This window comes from Schistocerca cancellata, chromosome 5, assembly GCF_023864275.1.
Source record: "Schistocerca cancellata isolate TAMUIC-IGC-003103 chromosome 5, iqSchCanc2.1, whole genome shotgun sequence".
NCBI lineage: Eukaryota > Metazoa > Arthropoda > Insecta > Orthoptera > Acrididae > Schistocerca > Schistocerca cancellata.
The window spans coordinates 38329234-38349190 of record NC_064630.1 but is presented as its reverse complement, the minus strand read 5'-3'; the positions used below and the strand labels follow the sequence as shown (position 1 = coordinate 38349190).

At 36.9% G+C, this 19957-nt stretch overlaps 1 protein-coding gene across 1 annotated transcript in view; it reads right to left on the bottom strand.

Annotated features, from left to right (window-relative positions):
* Nucleotides 1-19957, bottom strand: part of LOC126187459 (titin) — a 947541-nt gene that overhangs the window by 712838 nt on the left and 214746 nt on the right. The window contains exon 9 of the mRNA XM_049928552.1: nt 7281-7538. Within this exon, the coding sequence (XP_049784509.1) occupies nt 7281-7538 (258 nt within the window). The remainder of the gene's footprint in view (nt 1-7280; nt 7539-19957) is intronic.

Below are 19957 nucleotides of genomic sequence, written 5' to 3'. Positions count from 1 at the left end.
AATGTAATTATGAAAAAAAAGCTTTCCTATTTGCAATTAGTATAGAGGCTGGGGTATTTAAAAGGCAATGACATTAATAATTTTTCTTGTGGGTATATAAATTTGTACAATCATGTTTTTATGATACAAATAAGTTACCTTTGCAGTGGTAATGGCAGCTGGTTGCTGGTAGTGAAGGTAAAAAAAATTCTCCTTCTAATAAAATAACTTAATGTAACACAGAGAACTTCACAGACATTGCATTGCACTAAATTATTGATAGCGTATAACAGATAATGGAGCATGTAGAGTACCAGGGTATTGCCTTGCAAGTTACTACATGATGTATAAATTGAGTTACGTATCAACTACAAAAATTAATGTGTGCATCTGCATCTGAGAACAATGTTGTATTCCTCACAGTACAGCCCCAATGATCATTATTATACCATCTGAAAATTTTAGGCTTCCATTTCTTATATATATTATGAACCAAATGTAGGATGAAGCAAAGGTTCTTATTTGTACTGTTTTGAAAGTATATGTACAGTCCAAGCAGTGCAACCTCTTGTGCAGTGCACATAGCCTGCTCTACAGCAGCATACATCATATTATCTACAGGAAATGCTCCTGATGACTGTTTTTATATACAAAACTTGAAGGGAAAAAAAGGGCACGATGGACTCATAACCTGAAGGCAAAAAAGAGCTACTGAAGCACCCCATGGCAGATTTGGGCAGCAGAAAGAAAATGAAGGATGAACCAGTTTTCATTCTTTATGGTCTGTATATAAGCAATATAAGCGTGTAATTATCAGACAGTGTGCTGGCAACACACAGGTAAGTCAAAGAATGTTAGATAGTGTTGTGACGTTGGAAAGTCAAAGATTGTGAAGTATACTTGGTGTGTGCACACGCGTGCATTGTTATGCATGTGAGTGAGTGATGACAACTTCAAGGAAACAGGATATTATGGACTGTAATACAATTCTAAATTGTTTAATGTTATTTAATTTAAAAAGTCTGTACCCATAATGTCATGAAAAACATAAAATTGACTTGTCTTGTATGTTATTGACACCGAGCAAGGTGGCGCAGTGGTTAGCACACTGGACTCGCATTCGGGAGGACGACGGTTCAATCCCGTCTCCGGCCATCCTGATTTAGGTTTTCTGTGATTTCCCTAAATCGTTTCAGGCAAATGCCGGGATGGTTCCTTTGAAAGGGCACGGCCGATTTCCTTCCTAATCCTTCCCTAACCCGAGCTTGCGCTACGTCTCTAATGACCTCGTTGTCGTTGGGACGTTAAACACTAACCACCTATGTTATTGACCTTCTACAAAAAAATAATGAAAGAGGGCCAATAAAGTGCAATACAATAACCAATAAAGTACAATACAATAATTTCAGTGCATGAAATGTGAGATACATAGGATCCTGTGCAATCTTTGGTAGAGTATGTATATAAATGCGAAGGGCAATTTCCTCAGTAATAACATTGTTGACAACATTTTCATTTCTTACCACATTTGCTCAAAATTTAACTGTTGTCCCCATTAGTATTACAGTATAGAACATGCATTTTATTTGGCAGTACCATTTCCCCCTCCCCCCATATCACTATTTTTTTTGGATGAAGGCATGTTGGCTAATGGAACTTACTTTTCCATATTTACTGACATTTCATCTACAGTTTATTTGCTGGAATTTTCCAAATGTGTAGCTTTCAAAGCCAAGATTCTTAAATATAGGGTAAATTGTGCAACTGTGCATTTACTAAAAAAATATTCTTGTAACTTGATGTGGATCTACAGGCTTGCAAATAATCATGACTTACATGACATACTTGTGCTATATCTTTAATTTCCTTTATGGCCTGAACCTATCAGAATTAAATGCTCACATCTTGCCCACTACACTCAAATCAATAGTGGAACTGGTTATAGCTTCTTTGCCGAAGATGATTATCAGTCTTTCCTATCACCTACCTCCTCCTCCCTTCTCCATCCCCAACCCCTCGCGATACACATGCACTCTAACACAGAGTAAGGTAACACCATGTGTAACACACTAAACTCAGTTCTCATATCCTTGGTTGGCCTTTCTGATCTTTACTTTCTGTGGTGTGCTTAAATGACTTTTCACTAATTGTTAAATAGATCAAGGCTGCTTTCTAGCCAAGTCTTCTTCAGCTGAGGTATAGCTTTAACTATACTGACTTTGAAATTTATGAAAACTTTACTCACTTTGTCCTTCTACTTTAACATCTCTCAGTATATATTATTCTGTATACCTACTGAACTTGCATATGAGCTGAATGAAATAAGAGTTTGAAGTGAAATCTTTTCTTTCTTCAATTTTTTCCATTCCTTCTAAGATTAACTACTCGAGTTTTTGTTTGAATTGGATTTTATCTGATCATAATAATGCAATGAATACTTCAAAGAGATGACTGGGTTTGATTTTTTTCATAAGTTTTTTTGTGTATAAGAATAAAGATGAAAGTAATGGAAGGCTTTAGACAGGGTGAGGTGGATCACAAACAATTTATAAATTTTTGTCGTTCTTTAAAATGGTTTAAAGCATCTGTCAAAAATAGTTTTCTTACAGTTGCTTTATATACATTTATCTCAGTTAAGGATCCAGACCCATCGATGACAGACATTACATCTGAGTGCCATATAGGGTACTCAGTACTGTGAATGATTTATCTATGAAAGAACAGCTTTAAAGGTTTCCGCTGCACCCTGTGATGACAGTAAAAAGCTACTAGAAGACATTATAGATGCCTAAGTTCTGAAATCCAGGAATACAGTGTACTAAACTTACTGCTGCTTTCCTTACTGTCACACAGTGATGCATTAGGCAGTGGATGAAGCAAAAGCTATTCAGCATAGGGCAGTAACCTGGGACCAATGACATGACTGAATTACCTTTTTATCCCAGTGTCTAGAACACTATAGAGAAATAGAGCAGGGAGGTAATTAAGATGCAGGCTGTATTACAAAAAAGAAAATTAAAATCAATATTACACATATTAAAGTAACCTAATACAAAATGGCAAGACTGGACAGCTGGTTAGTGGTCATAAACCACATAAAATGCTGTGTAGTTACAAAAGAGCTAGTATACGATATGGCTACTTTACAGGTGGCCCTGCCTCTGTAGGATAGGATATGGTTATGACAGAAATAGGATGTGCTGGAAGGGTACATCATGCAGGTGTTGCACCTGGGGCATCCACAGCTTTGTGATTCATACGGTAAGGGCTTCAGAATTGGTGGAATATAAGGTTGGACTAAGATATTTGGTGGATTAGGTGGAAAGTGGAATAACCAATACCCGTCTACCTGAATCAGTGGTCACGAACTAGCAAGGAGCAGAATTGACCATCAAATGGTGGGTAATGCTGCTGAGTACAACATGCTCGATTTCAGTGACTGCTTCACAGCTCTTGCCATCTTGATCCTTCTGTCCATCATCTTTCCTTTCAATACTTATATGGGAATTGTCCTTGCAATACATTTGTCAGTCTTGTAATCCTCCTAATCTCTGATAGCCTTACCCCACATGTACCTAAAATCGCACCCTTGATCATAACTTCACTCATCCTGCAGTCACACTCTCCTATTTGCAGTTTGCTTCCTTCTGTCGTTTATCTCTCCTCACAATCCACTCCCACAGTCACTCTGCTTGCCAGCAACCAGAATGAGATCACAAGTGTCACATTGCTATCCTGTGTACCTGCTGATTCCTGTCCCATCCATCATTCACCCTTCTCCATTCCCCACCTTCTTCCTTCCCTTGTACATTGCTTGCAACTCATCACCACATCCCAGTCGAGCTGTGGTGTCTGGGCAGAGAGAGAGTGTGTGTGTTTGTTTGATTTTTGTGTGTGTGTGTGTGTGTGTGTGTGTGTGTGTGTGTTTGTACACATACACTAGAGAAGAACTCATTCAAAAGCAAGAAACATTCTGAGTCTTAATTATATATCTGTCAATGACTGAATGCCTCAGTTATGTATTGAGTTGTTACTTTTACCCCTCCATTATTTGTATTCCATGAAGAACTGTCTTCAAATGATATGTCTGAAATGGGTAGTTTACAATCAGTGTGTAGTTCAGCTCTGTTTTATATCAGTGAGACATAAACTTACAACAGAAGAACCATTCAGGAGCTGGGGATTGCTCAGTGGGCAACGGGCAGGCAGATGTTGAAATTCGGCAGGAGAGATGGAAAAATAAACAAATGGAGTGGGAAACAAACTACTCAGATGAAATACATAATTATGACTAGTGAAAAAGATATGGATATGAGTTGGACATGTAATCAGGCAAATAGATGATAGATTGATTAGAGAACTTCTTTATTGATTCCAAGTGATGGAAGGTGGCAGGTGACATCAGAAAAAAACATCTGATAAGTGCAAGTAGGACTTGCACACCGTGGGTTCCTAACAAACTTAATTCTGTGTATTGAGTGTTCATCCATCCTTTCATACTATTGACATTGATACTGGCAAGATATATGTTGAAAGAATTCCAAGACTTTTGATATGAATTTCGAAATAATTTACAGACTTTTTTCCCCTCAAATTGTACTGTGAAACCTTGCTTCTTGCCACATTTCATGATTCTAATTCAATAGGAAGTACTCTATAGGTTTTGATGGGGAGTTTGTGAGTATCAAGATATGTGACATAAATGGCCGTATCTTTTGACTGCATCCGCTCAAAATTTCGTACACTGCCAAGGGACTGTAGACTTTAGTTGGGACTAGGTGGCATAAATTTGAACTTGATATGTCTACCTGTTCATGAGAAAAAGGAAGTCTTAAGACACTGACAGACATGTGGATACAAATTTAAAGAAAAAAAAAAATTGTTACGAATTAACAGTGTTTGGGTTTTTTTCCTTTCTTGTACTGCAAATCCTTGCTTCTTGCCAAGGTTCATGGTTAAAGGTCAACACAAGGCACACTATAGGTTTTCATGAGTGAATTTGTGAGTTTCAAAATATGTGACATAAATGGCTATATCTTTTGATTGCATTGGCATAGAAGCTTAAATTTCAACTTGATACATGTACCTTTTCCTGAGAAAGAAAGATCTAAAAAGTCTGTCAGTCAGACAGACAGACAGACACAACAAAGTGATCCTATACAGGTTCCATTTTTACAGACTGAGGTACAGAACCCAAAACATGAATCTGTAACAAAGGCAGTGGCAAAGAAATGAGTTGTTTTCAGAGCTGACTAGATCTGGCCTTTGTCCTACAAAAAATTTGCTAATTATAGCTGATAATGTGACTTGGATGAAGACTTGATGATAAGGATTCCTATGATTCACAGTGTAAAGAATAAGGTGGATGGAAGAGTGGGGTTGTGTGGCAGAAAATTAAAAGACTGAGCAGGCAGAATATAGTTTGACAAAACGATTTTAGAATTTTGTCATATACCGTGATAGACAATGAACATGAATTTTGCTTACAGAGAAGAGAAACTGAGTCTATAAGGACCTGGGGGTCTTGGTGTCAGTTGGTCCCAACTGTTAAATTGTTTTACAGCACTGAGATGAAGCTGGTAATGACAGGATGAACATTCCAAATGAATTCAATACAGACTTGATTTCAAGGAATTTCAATTTTTAAATTCTTTGATTGTGAAAAACATAAATTGTGAGTTCTGTATGTTAATTATTTGTCTGACATCCCTTCACAGTGAATTCATATTTTTGTTGTGAGCTCTGTCTGAGATGGAGTAAGTACAAAATAATCTCATAATAATAATTTCATGTTGACTTTGCGTCCTCATCCCATTTCTGAAATGGAGTATGTACTCTTGGAGGAAAGGCATCAAGCTAACATAAAGCAAGAAATTGGAAATCTCTGCCAATTAGAAGAAGTTAAAAATATATCTCATTAGCAACTCTTTTCACAAATTATATGAGTGTATAGTTTTAGGGATTAAAAAGGTCTGTTAGCTACATGGCAAATAGTGTTTGTTATGAAGCTGTATGACAAGTAATAATGCACTATAAGTAGGACTCAGTAGTTATAAATGTAAAGCACAGTTTGTCTGAAAATTATCATTGCAGTCAAATGAATATGAAGCTATTGATAGCAATTGAACAATAGTTATACAGTAAAACTAAGGAAACAGCAGTTTTTTTTCTTTTTTTTAAGTAGTGGATGTCTTACTAATTTAATTGGTTAAATTTAGTGGCATAAGTATGAATAGCAGCAAGCATTATAGTGATAGCTGATTATTAGTACCTTATGCTGAGTAAACTTCTGTGCTGCTGTTTTCTCATGCTAATATATACCTTGACTGATTCCATATCCCTGAAGGTTCTCCTTTTTAATGGGATGTACGGAACATAAAGAATTAATGAACGAATGAACAAACATGTTAGTGAATGAGTAAATGGAGTCTTGTACCTTTTGTTTCAAGTTAGCAGAGTAACTGAGTGTTACTTCTTATATGAATTTCTTTTCTTCGTATTCTTGTCTATGTATTGATAAGCTGTTTATGTTGTATAAGATGAGCTTGCTTTGTATCCAGAATATAATAACTAAGTCAATGTAGCTCTTGTCAAATGAAACCTGCATCTGCATAGCAAAGGCTTTACTAGCAGTAAAGTTATGAAATAATAATTAAGCTTTCAGTCAACAGAGGTTTAGATTTTCTTCGTTACCTGTTGTACCTGAGGCAAGATTTACTTCCTTCTTAGTTGTGATTCAGATACTCTGAGTAGTTGGGAGCCATTTCTTTTTCTCTGCATCCTGAATTATGTCCCTTAATATGTTAAATAATTTGATACATAGCAAGTATCTGATAGATGTCAGAGACAAAAGCAAACTTTTTCAGATGCTGCACAAGTATTTGAAATTAGATCTTTCATTCATGAAGAGACAAATGATATTTATAATAACAGTCTGATCTTTTGTTTAAGAGCCAGGAAGCAGAAAAGTGTACTCTACACTACATCTTTGCTCAAACGCTGTAGCTGTCATAAATAAATAGCATGTATCAGTGATTCATCTCTCTATCACAGACAGCTAAACAAACAAGCACAAATAGCCAGATTATCATACAGAACTCCATCTGTCATAAGCTACCAAATCTCATTTCATTACATAATAACATTTGTAATGTACATAGCAACAAAAATTTGAGACATGCGTTCTGCATACATCTTTCTCAGCTGCAATATCTGGTCTGAATCTTCTGATGATATCACAGAATGCTCTTCAACGCGTGCCGAGCTATTGTAGGGTGATATCCCTTTTCAGGGGAGCTTACCTCTTTGAGACCATCTTCCAGTTTAATTTCCTCTTCAGTGTTTTCCTCGAAATCTTGTTTTTTCTGTCGTATATCAAGAGCTGGAGCACTATCGTGAGTCTCCTTAGAAATAGAAGCAGCCCCTTTTTCTGCTTTTGGTTCTGCACTATCAGTTATCTCGTGGGTCATATGATACGATGTTATTCCAAAGGACGGACTATGAGAGAGCTTCAGTGTTCTAGTCTCTGTCACTTCATGGACAATGACTCCTTGTCTTTCCTGCAACACAGAGAATGAAGCAATCCTTATTTTTTTGATGTAGGAAATAATTCAAAGCTGTCTTTTCTAAACAACTTTCCAACTGTTAGTACCAAATTAATCACTTTCCAACAGTTTTGTTGTCTTATTATATTAGAGAAACTACAGTATACAGAAAAATTTAATTCCACATGAGTCAGACCCACAACATAAACTTAAATCACTGGAAGATTTTATTTAATTAAATTTTTGCATTAAAATTCAGAATACAATTGGATTTGTGTAGTATTTTTGTCTCATATATTTCGTGTGCTTATAAAATTCATATGTACAACTGCAGAGAACAAATATTTAGAGAAGCTAAATATTGAATATTTCTGAGAATGAAACTGGGTCAGATTTATCAAACTATTGAAAATCAACAAACTATGTTCAGTAGATGATTACATTGTGGAATATGGAGATATACTTCCACTTGGAAATTGTGATGTAATTGCTCTTATTAACTTAAAACTATATAATGACAATAAATTCATGTAATAATGTATAATATTCATAAAATTCAATTGAGAAAAATCATATATTTCACTAAAGGAAAGATCTACCACTTCCAGAAACATTTTTGTGAAACTAGAGGTGTGTGTGTGTGTGTGTGTGTGTGTGTGTGTGTGTGTGTGTGTGTGTGTGGAGGGGGGGAGATTAACAGCCTTAATTACTTAATAAAAAGATTAAATTATAGGTTGTTAAAGAAATGAGAGCTTTGTTACAACAGTGATTCTCATAAAATTTTATAAATTGCAAATGATATGGGTGAGAATTGTTAAAATCTTCAAAATATTCGAGTAAAAATAATATTGTGTTCATCGATGATGTCAGACAAATTAAAAAATATCTTATAAGAATAAATTAATGCAATGTAAATTAAATGTCAGAATTACAAACAAAATTATTTCTTATCTTATGAAACTAATATGTGATGAAATGGTGAAATGCAAGTAAAATTTCAAAAATGAAAATATGAATGTAGCTCAATTGGAATGGTTTGTACCCTAGATGATTTAGAAACGAACTTGTCAGGCTACATGTACCAATCAGTGGTTTGTGTCAGCAGGCAGTGACTTTTGAGCAGTGTAAATAATAACAAATAAAATCATAACCGTAGTGTATTGAAATTATTGGCATTTATTTATTTGTAAAGAATACCAAGATGCAACCAGGATATTTGCAGCAAACTAAAGCCTGAGGAAGACAAGATATTACAGTACGTACTTCATGACATAAATGCTTTATCACTACTTTATGTCCTCACATAAATTAATGTAAGGTGCATAAATGCTGCACAGTGATACAAGCCAAAAGTGATGTGAAAAATTAAAAAAAAATGTAACTGTGGTCTACATCTGATGTTTATGGTAAGAGGCAAAGCCTTAAAAATCAGCTAGTTAAGTTTTAGTGTGCCATTTAATGAGCCTTACTTTTTTAAAATTTTATTTAGTCCTTCAAATCCTATATGTATAGAATATATACAAGGATATTGGACATGGTTAGGTATTTACAAGATAAAATACAGTTTGTATTGCAATCCTAAGGACTAGATATTGAAGTAATTTAGCACAGATTCAAAAATACAACAAACATTACAAGAAACATACAAAGTAGAATATTAATAATGCATCTTTATTTTTGTTGTTTGGCTTTTATATTTTCTGTCAGACTGTAAAAGCAATGATCAATTAAATATGCCTTTACTTCAGCCTTAAAACTACAGAGTTTACCTGTTGATTTAATATGTTTAGGTAGATTATTGAAAATCTTTATCCCAGTATGTAGTGTGCCTTTTTGGCACAATGATGTTCTCACCCATTTCATATGAAGGTCAGATTTTTGCCTTGTATTGTGTGCATGTATATCTTCATTTTTTAATAAGATATCTGGGTGTCTATCGATATATTGTTTGATGAAAACTGATGTTTCGTAGATAAAAATGCAAGGAAGAGTAAGAACTGACAGTTTTTTGAATATGGGTCTGCATGATTTCGTATTGTTTACCCCTTCAATAATTCTTAGTATTCTCTTTTGCATCCACTAATACTGCCTGGGGCCTTGACACTCACTTGGCAGTCTAGTTGCCGACATAACAGCACTTGCTCAAAGTGTTGTAAACAGACCATATTTGTGTTCATGTGGTTGTTTCTTTATGGGTACGTTATCATCATTACAATCAGTTTTCTGGTTTAACATAGCTTATAGCTTTGTTATTTCATATTTTACTAAAATCTTTTTAGTTGTTTTTGTACTATTATTAGTCAAATTTGCCAAAGGTGTATTAGCCTAGCCAGTTTATGGGTGTATTTTGCATTCATGATCTTTTTCTGCTCACTGAATTTGCACGGCTTAGTAGCTTGCTTTTTCCTATTGTCATTACCCTTCTTCCTGTTGCTTCTAGGTGATATAAAGAACCAATGGCTATTTCCTCCCAGTTTTTTGTGGCTGTTAATTATGTTCAATGCCTTGGTCATGATTAGCAAGAGTTTTTATTGGTAAGCTCAGTCATGGTGCATTATTTTATGAACTGAAGTTTATACCCCTTACCACCCCCTAAAACACAAAGTGGTCCTGTGCTCCATAGTCCAGTCGATCTTTTCCCAGATTGTGTGATGATGACTAGAAGAGGCAGAACACATCACATGTGAAGATTAATAAACCTATATTGTGCAACCAAGAATTGTTTTTCTGTATCTAAAGATCTATTATGGCTGCTACACCATTGCCACCACGGTAGTTATGGAGTGGAGTGACTTTAATTGCAACTTGCCTAGTCAGGCAATGAAAAGAGTGGCTTGAGATTTTTACAAACTGGAGTTGAAGATAATGAAAATGACCCTGAATATTATGTTTACTAAGACCTGTCTTGCTGATGAAGTTATTCTGTCCTATGTACATAGGTGCATCAAAGTCAATCATTTTGACATACATATATGGTGATGTACTGATGTGTTAAAGTCATTACTTCAAATGAAATTAATAGGTGGCACATTATTAAGGATAGACTAAATACTCTTGCATACAGCACCTATTTTAAAGCTGTTAAGATTTTTTAATTTCGTACTTTTGACAATCTGATCGTTATGTTAATTTAAGTATAGGGGAAACAGCCCAGCAGTGTAGTGAATGTCATAGTAACAAGCTTAGGAAACTTGAAAGGTATATAGTAAATCTTCCACCAGCCCTTTTGATGAGCCTCAGCATAGCTTCCCATTTGTTGAAACAGTTATTAATCTCACAAACATTGTATTCAACCAATCACAGTTGTCACTGTTAAACAAAGGCCTAAAGTATCAATTAACACAACAGTTAGATAACAAGGTGATTACCTCTCTCATCACTGATGTAGAATTGGCCTTAGATAAAGCCTCAATTGGAAATGATGCAGCTATCCGCTTAACGGTTTAAGTGAGTGAGATTATCCAGAGGGCCATAAACAAAACATCTCCATCACAAGAACACCGAATCCTGAAGGACATCAAACAAAAATGGCAGAGGGTGATGCCATTCTAGTTAAGACTGATAAAGGTAACTCAGGTGTAATTGTGTACAGAAATGATTACAGTAGTAAAGTCAAAAAGTTTTTTGTGAAAAATGGTATTTGCCCTATTGATTCGGACCCTATAGCAGCCTTTGACGAGGTTTAAAAAATTAACTTGACTGTTGCTTGTTCATAATTCAGCCACGGCAGCTTTGCAGTTTGAAACTCCTGAACCCTCACACCCCTGTGCTCCACGCACAAATAAAAACTCACAAAATTGACCGTCCGCCTAGATTAATCATCAACCGTATAGACAGCCCTGTGTACAAGGCTGCTGAATTTGTTGTTCAGATTTTAAAAGACAATGTCACATACGTAATAGGAGACATAATAGGAAACAGTTAGTCACTAGTATGCCTGAAAATTGTTACCTACTCTCACTAGATATCAAAAACCAGTACACAAATGTGCCTGTGGCTGAAACCAGTGGAATTATACATAAAAGCCTTAATTGCAAAAGAATCCTTCTCAATAGAGGAAGTCAATGGGATCACTGGCCTTCAGGAAATAGGAATTTCTCAAAATTACTTTTCTTTTACACACAGGAACACGTTCTTGCGACTGCCTCTCAGGTTTCTTGGCCGATGCATTTTCAACAGTGCACTCCTCCTCCAATCATCGGAGAAGTTATAAACTCAGCTATTTCAGAGCTACTATAGCATGAATGTGTGAACTCCCTCTCTCTGACAGCAATATCAATAATGAATTAGAGAACCTGAGCTTTGTAGCACATGAAAAGGATTGCAGCCCTTCACTGGTGAACCATTTATATAATGAATGAGAAAACGCTGCAGTCTCTGCTATTAATCCTTTGCTTATATCGGCAGTGTGTGAAAACAAATGTGTGGGTATCCCATTTCTTGGGCCTTTTCATACCAGTTGGCTAAACTATTTTGGCATACTAATGTTCATGTTGTATTTTCAAAGGGCTCTCTCGTGCAATACATGCTCCCCCATAATGACCAACTTATCAGGAATTCATTCTCTAAGTCACGTGTCTAGGTGTACAGAATGTTTCGTCTAGTATATTTCACTGTTAGGTTTAAGAAGTATCTACTGACAGAACATAGGTCAGGTGAAAAAATTTATCCCCTTTGCCCAGCATCTCAACTCTTCTGAATCAGCCCCAGATTTAGAAAACCTTAAAATACTTCAAGCGGCCAACAAAGACAGGAAACTGAATTTATTCAAAGAGTTTGTAATTTCTAAGCATATTTTCAGATCTCAGAGTCTAATAAATGAAAAAGTCTGTTCAAACATCAGACATTTTTTGATATAATCAGGCATATCTTTAAATGATGCTTTCCATTTGTATTACTTATTGAATATTTTATTTAAGCCTTAGAAATCAGTTAGTTAAGTTTTAGTGTGCCACCTAGTGAGCCTTTCCTCACTAAAGCTCCATGGGGCCTTGACACTTGCTTGGCAGTCTTGTTGCTGGCATGACAGCATGTGCTCAAAGTGTTGTAAACAGACCAATTTGTGTTCATGAGGTGATTTATTCATGGGTAAGTTATCATCTTTACAGTCAGTTTTTCAGTTTAACATTGCTTATAGCTCCGTTGCTTCATATTTTACTTTACTCGGATTTGAGTAGGCAGAATTATATTGATGATGTAATGGAGCATCAACTGTTGCTATCTGGCTATTACCTCCCAGTTCTGTGGGACTGTTAATTACATTCAAACTATTTTGCTTTGATGATACCTCATCTACTACACTGCCTTAAGTGTTGCATATAGCTCAGCAATTAAAGTCTGTAAACTTGAGAAATTTAAACTTGATGAGATTTTGAGGACAGATTTCTGAGCAGCAGTGGACATACCCTTGTATTGGGCATTTAAGTTTGTAGTGTGTAACTGAAATAATGTAACAAACTCTTGAAAATTACAGTTGGAGTACATTCTTTCTTGAATGTAGCTAACTCTAAAACAATACTGAACATCTTTAAAAAGCCAAGGTGCAGTTTTACCTCAACTTTGGTGTAATATATCAATATTTATCACCTTTATTTTGTGTCAGTACCTGTAAGGTTTATCTGCATAGACAAACGAGATGTTTTAATTGATACAGGTGCCAGTGGAATATGCTGCATCAACATCAGCGTTGTTGTACTATGAGAGAGAAAAGGTAACTATCATTAAAAGGAAGAGAACATTCAAGACTAATTATCTCTAGTTCATGTTCCAGAAGATTGAAAGCAGTACCTATCATCGTGTCCTGCATGGTGTTAGTGTTAGAGAAAAACTTTACCAATTAACAGGAGCTGCTGATTATGATATTATAGTCATAACTTTCTCTCTCACGCATTTAATGGTATTTTTATACAATTGCCTTTGCACACATCCTAAATGGCACCTGGTATAATATATCAGTGTTTATTGTCCTCATTTTCTGTGCAAATATCCCAAACGACACCATGCTCATGATGGATTTTAAAGTCATTTGTGAGAGAGGTGAGCAATGGATGCATATGCAGAGAGGTTATAGGAATACATTTTATGTGCTTGTTGCTCTATGAGGAGTCCAGTGATGACTCACTAGCTTCAGCACATAGGCTGGGAACGGGGCTGTCATAAATGTCCCAGTGGCACATCTGTTCTAAAATCATCTGGGAGAATAGTGGAACAGGTTTACAAGTGGTTCATCATACTTAATTAGACCACAATCCACTACCCTTGTTTTACTTGTATTGATGATTATCTTATAACCCCTCCTGAAGACACTGCCCCTCCTTTCAACTGATCTGAGAGAATTACAATGTTACCAGTGAACCTTAAAGTTTGTATTTCTTATCTCTGAACTTCAGTTTTCTTTCTGACACTTGTACATGCAGCATTTGCTATCAAGATCGCATTACTGTGGTGCAGACTGACCTCCAGTCCCTCCTTAAAACTTCAGGTCCCTCATGAGGGCTAACACCTCAGGCCATAGAACTTTTTATGCCACTCAAACTGCTCACTCCCACCTTTTACCTGTTTCTAAGATCCATACATGCAGCTGTGCTCATTGTCCCATAGGTGCTGGCTTCAAAGCACCCACTGAATGTAGCTTTGCCTTGGTTGATCAACACCTGCAACCTACAGTACAAAGACTCCCCTCCTATATTAAAGACACTAATCTGAAATCAGTCCATTGCACTCACATGAAACAGCTTGCTTGTTACTGTTTTCACCTCCCTGTATACCAAACTTCCCCATGAGCATGGTCCGTCTGCTGCTGAACAGTATTTCAACCAACACCCACCTGACTCCAAACCTGTGACATACTTTCTACTGTTCTTAAACAACTTTACACTCACCAACTACTAGTTTACCTTCGAGAGGCAAACATACAAACAGATTAGGGTTGCAACCATGGGAGCCAGAGTGGCTCCTTCCGATGCATCCTTTTCATAGCGTGCTTGGAGGGGGCTTCCCTGGGGTCCATAAACCTTCAGCCCCTTGTTTTGTTTAGATGCACTGATAACATTTTTGCCATATGGACTCATGGTGAGGCTGACCTGTTGAAATTTTTTGGAATGTCTAAGTACATTCTCCCAACTACATTCTCCCAACTACATTTCACATGGTAGTTTTGCAAATCTTATGCCACTTTGCTTGATGTTGACTTCATCCTCACAGAGGGTCACGTCTTTCACATTTAACGTATTAACAGACATCATCATTTACATTTGGACAGTTGCCATACATTTAAGGTGAAATGTCCCCTATCACACAGCCTTAGTATTTGAGGCAAACATATTTGTTCAGATACAGATTCTTTACAGCAATACATCACCATTCTCACCTCAGTCTTCACTGTACATAATAATCCCACCAGCCTATTTCAAAAGCAGATTTCCTGTGCCATTACACACAATCATGGTACTGCTGATCCCTCCAGAGAAGCTGAGGAGTGCACCTCTTGTCACTCATTATTATCCTGGTCTTGAATGTATTAATCAACAACTTCAGTAAGGCTGTGACTTCCTAAAATCATGCCCTGAAATGAGTTCTATTCTGTCTGACATTTTGCCCAACACATCTTTTTGTCCACCTCCACCTCAATCCCTCAATATCCTGGTCAGACTCCATGTTCCTTCTGCACTCATTTCCCTATCCTGTGGCTCCTACACTGATGATCATTCCCACTGTAAGACCTGCTCTGTGTACCCTCCTACCACCAGCTATACAGCCCACTGGCTCAACATATACTGTCAAAGGGAGAACCATGTTATTTATAGCCTGTTATATAAACACTGTTCTATATTGTTATATCATCATGTTATCAGTTAGGATGAATAGGCGTAGACAGTGTGTGTATAATGGCATCACACAATATCCTGTTGCTTTGACCACTCTGCAAGATGCCAACTTGACCTCAGTGCCTTTTTCACACATGTGCCACCTGGATTCTCCATTCTGACATCAGTTTCACAGAACTCTGCAGGTGGGAACCACCCACCTGGCCTAAAGTTACATTAATGTCTGTGGTCTCAGCATTTCTTTTCAGTATCTTTTCCTTTTCTTCACTCTCTTCTCATTTTTCTATATCTTTTTTTTCTGGTGTGTGTATTTTCCCCATCCCTTTCACTTTCACTTCTTTACCATGTATAACACACTGAGCTTTTCACTCTTATTGTCTCTTACATGATGTTTTTTCAGTAGTTTCTGTTAAGCTTAGTAATTTCCATTAAGCCTATTACCTTGTCTTCCATCTACAAGCTCTCAGGTTTTCAAATCTCAGCTGGTGTAGGCAGCAACAATTTCTGTCCTCCTCATCCTGTCCAGTACGTCTCCACGGACCTGTGGTTTTGTGTGATTTTTCCATCTCTTCCCATTCCCTAAACGTTGCCTGTCCTCTTCTTTCATCCCGCTTCCTTTTCCATCAATCTTTCTGCCAGAAGAAGGAACCACTGGCCCCAAAAGCTTGAGCATTCCCATATCTTCTGTGTGTGTTTTTTTGTGCAATCACTCAGAGTAGAATTTTTATATTTATATAAGCCTCCACCATTCTGGCAGAAATGGGACAATTGGGATTGGCTGACTGCCATGTCATCCTCAGTCTGTGGCATTATCTGGATGCAGAGTGAAGGGGGTGTTGGGTCAGCACACTGCTCTCCTGGCCGTTGCTGACTTCGCAGGCCTTGGAGCTGCTACTTCTCATTCAAGTAGCTCTTTTGTTGGCATCACAGGGGTGATTAGACCATGTGTCAATCTTCCCAATGAAGAAAAATCACTGCCAGTAGCAGATACTGAACCCGGGTCTCTGGGCTGTCAGCCATGCTGACTTCTCAACTGCAGAAGTGGACTTATTGAACAAGACCATACAAATAAAAATTAGTTACAGGTATGAGAAGCAGAGATCAATGGACATAGACTAAATGAAACTCAAAGTGTGAAATTTTCTAGTCACGAAAGTGGACATCAAGATTCTTAGGCATCCATAATCTTAAGAAACTGATGTGACACCAGCACATGGATTAGTTAGCAAAGAAGGTAATTTCTGTCCAATGGCATAATCTTCTGGGTCAATGCAGCTTAAGTAAAAAGGTATGTATTTTACAGAAGTGTGCAACATTATATTAATATTATATACAAGGTGTCTCATTTATCTTGCTCACCAAAATAACTTTTTTTCTTATGCATTAAATGAAAAAATTCTTTCAACTGATGTTTTTAATATCAGTGGGTAGTTCTTGCTGAGAGTATGTGTTGTGTGTATCCCCACAGATGTAGGATATGCAGGGTAGAGGTTAAATTTTTTAAAGGGAACCATGTACATTTCATGCAAGAATACACTCACCCTTTCCAAGGGTTATTCAAAAGTTTATCATACTGTATCATTTTATGCATGAAACTAGAAGCTATGGAAATGATAAATAATACAACTTCTCTAATTTAAATATTACTTCAATGCATGTCATTAACTAAATCATGTAACCTCTTCAAGGTGAATGAGAAACCAAATCCATCAAATATGGAGTGCCTTAGGGGGAAAAAAGGACAAGTATACACTTGCGCACACACACACATATCAATCTGCACATACACGTGTATGTGCAGATGGATATGTGTGTGTGTGCGCAAGTGTATACTTGTCCTTTTTTCCCCCTAAGGTAAGTCTTTCCGTTCCCGGGATTGGAATGACTCCTTACCCTCTCCCTTAAAACCCACATCCTTTCGTCTTTCCCTCTCCTTCCCTCTTTCCTGATGAAGCAACCGATTGTTGCGAAAGCTTGAATTTTGTGTGTATGTTTGTGTTTGTTTGTGTGTCTATCGACCTGCCAGCACTTTCGTTTGGTAAGTCACATCATCTTTGTTTTTAGATATATTTTTCCCACGTGGAATGTTTCCCTCTATTATATTCATATCAAAGAATGTTAATACTTTGACATATCCTATATTACACGTAAACTTACTGTACACAATGTAATCTTACAGGATCAAATAAAATTCAATTCAGTTTAAATGTATTACAAATTACCAATAAACATTGAATGCAACAGTTCTGCACTGTACAGTAATTGTATTTTGTTATTGTTCAGTACCATATTACAGTACTTATGACAATCCAGAAGTAACATGGCCCTTTGTAGTAACTTTTACTGTCATAGTATTATTACATCAAAAGCAGAGCATTTACGTCACATGCTCAAACTGGTAATGACAGCCTTCATACATAGGGTCACTCTGTCTATGAAGGGCGCCCTACATCATGCTACTACTTCCTCTGTGAAGGCTGTACAAGCATGAATAATGCATTGCTCTATGTCTCCTGCTGTTGACAGAAATAAATCTAGTGGTGTAAGGTCTGAAGATTGGGCACCACGTCCAATCCTATCAGGGTATGTACGGTCCAGAATTTGTCATGATCATAAGGCATTACGTGCAGGACATCCACCATGCTCATTCCGCATGACCACCCTTTTATTCAGACGTATGGTGTCCAAGAGAAGAGAGGAGAAAGAGGGTATCTTAAACATCGGACATCTTGTCCGCCATTTTGGGTGTCATTTACAAAAAGAGGTCCGATTATGCTCTCGTGTCAGAGCCGTTGTGGATTGTTGATAGACCAGTAATGCATTTTCTCATACTGACAATTCTTTTGTTGGAGAACATTGCCACGTTGGTAAAAAGAACATCTGAGAAGAAATTAGGATTTGTCTGAAGTTGTCGAACCCACTGACCAAACTGAACCCAGGGTGCTGAAGTCATTTCCATGAAGATCTTGATGTAAATCAACATCATAAGGGTGGAATTTACGATGTTGCAGACTGCAATGTGCACTTGTTTTCGAGACACCAACTTCATGTTGAATTTGTCGTGTGCCAATTTGAGGATTCACGACTAGAGCAGCAAGCATAGCGACCTCAGCAGCTTCATCTGTACGTGGTCTATGACAATTTTGAGGTCTTGCAATTAAACTTCCTGTTTCACATAGATGAGAAATGAGATGATGGAACATCCAGTGAGAAGGTAATGGCTTTGTCGAGGAACCGTCTGCTGTACAGTAGTTGTGCATGAACAGAATTTTATCTGCCTATAGCAAATTACAGTACAGGTATGTTGAGCAGAGTACAAGACAGACATAATAACGTAATAATTGTAAGGTTTCTATTAGTACTGAACATAAAAATGCAAGTTACTAAATTATTTCCTGTCAGGGTACTTCCTCCATAGATCAGCAGCATTTGTACCTTATCATCAGGTGCGTGCAACATACACCTCAGACAATAAAAGCTGCTTCACAGTGTGTACTACCACACTAAGTTACTCTGATGCATAACTACACTGGTATGCAGTGCAGTGTATGCTAAAGCAATAAAAAATGAGGTGTGTGTGGCAGGGGGAGGGGGTGGGGGGAGGAGTACCTGTGTTTACATGAGTTGGAAATCATAAAAAAAAAAACACACCTCTACTACAGCACTACATAGTGTGGGTAATATGTGCAATCAAGGAAGTAAACAGTTTGGTTTCTTCACAACCTGTTTACTCCTCATCATTTGCACATCTATGTTTTATTGACAAAAATGGTACAGATTGATACATTTTTGAATAGCTGTTGGAGAGGGATGTGTATCCTTGAATGAAATGTACATGCTTACATTTAAAAAAATTTAACATCTACCCCATATCTCCTCCATCTGTGGGGATACATAAAGAGTATACTCTCAGCAAGAATTACCCAACAATGTTAAAAAAAAAAATTGGCTGAAACAATTTCTCATTTAATGCATCAGAAAAAAGTTAGTATGGATGAGCAAGATAAATGGGACACCCTATATATTATATATTACACAATATTGTGTATATTATATTAATAGTTGTACATCTTGCAGAAGCCTCTCCAGGGATCCAGGAATTGTTACAGGATGTGCCAGTATGTTTATATCTCTTACTGCATTGATGGTTAACAATAAGAGTGAATTTATTACTAGTTGTGAAATTAAATTCACAACCACAATACTAGAAACAAGAGCATTCGCAATACAGATTATCGTTCCTGTTTCAGGTTCAGAATGGAGTTTTGTATTCTGATGCAAAGATCAACATCATTTGGCCAGCAGTCTTCTGGCAAGAAACTGGAAATCCCCAGATTTCAAAAGACAAAGTAAAATTAATATCTTATTAGCCATTCCCTCTACAATTTATTAGGGTACTGAGGTTCACTAATATAAATTTTTGTTAATGATAAAGGAATAGGTTTTGACTGTTCCTATAAATTAAGTGTTCATGGCATGTTTTGAAATTAGTGAAGTTACATAAACGCACCGTATGAAGATGAAGCAGTCTTCTGTGTCTGTTACTGCTTGTTGAACTGCAGCTTGGCATATCCCTAGTCCCTGAAAGCTCTCTGTCATGTTTAAAAT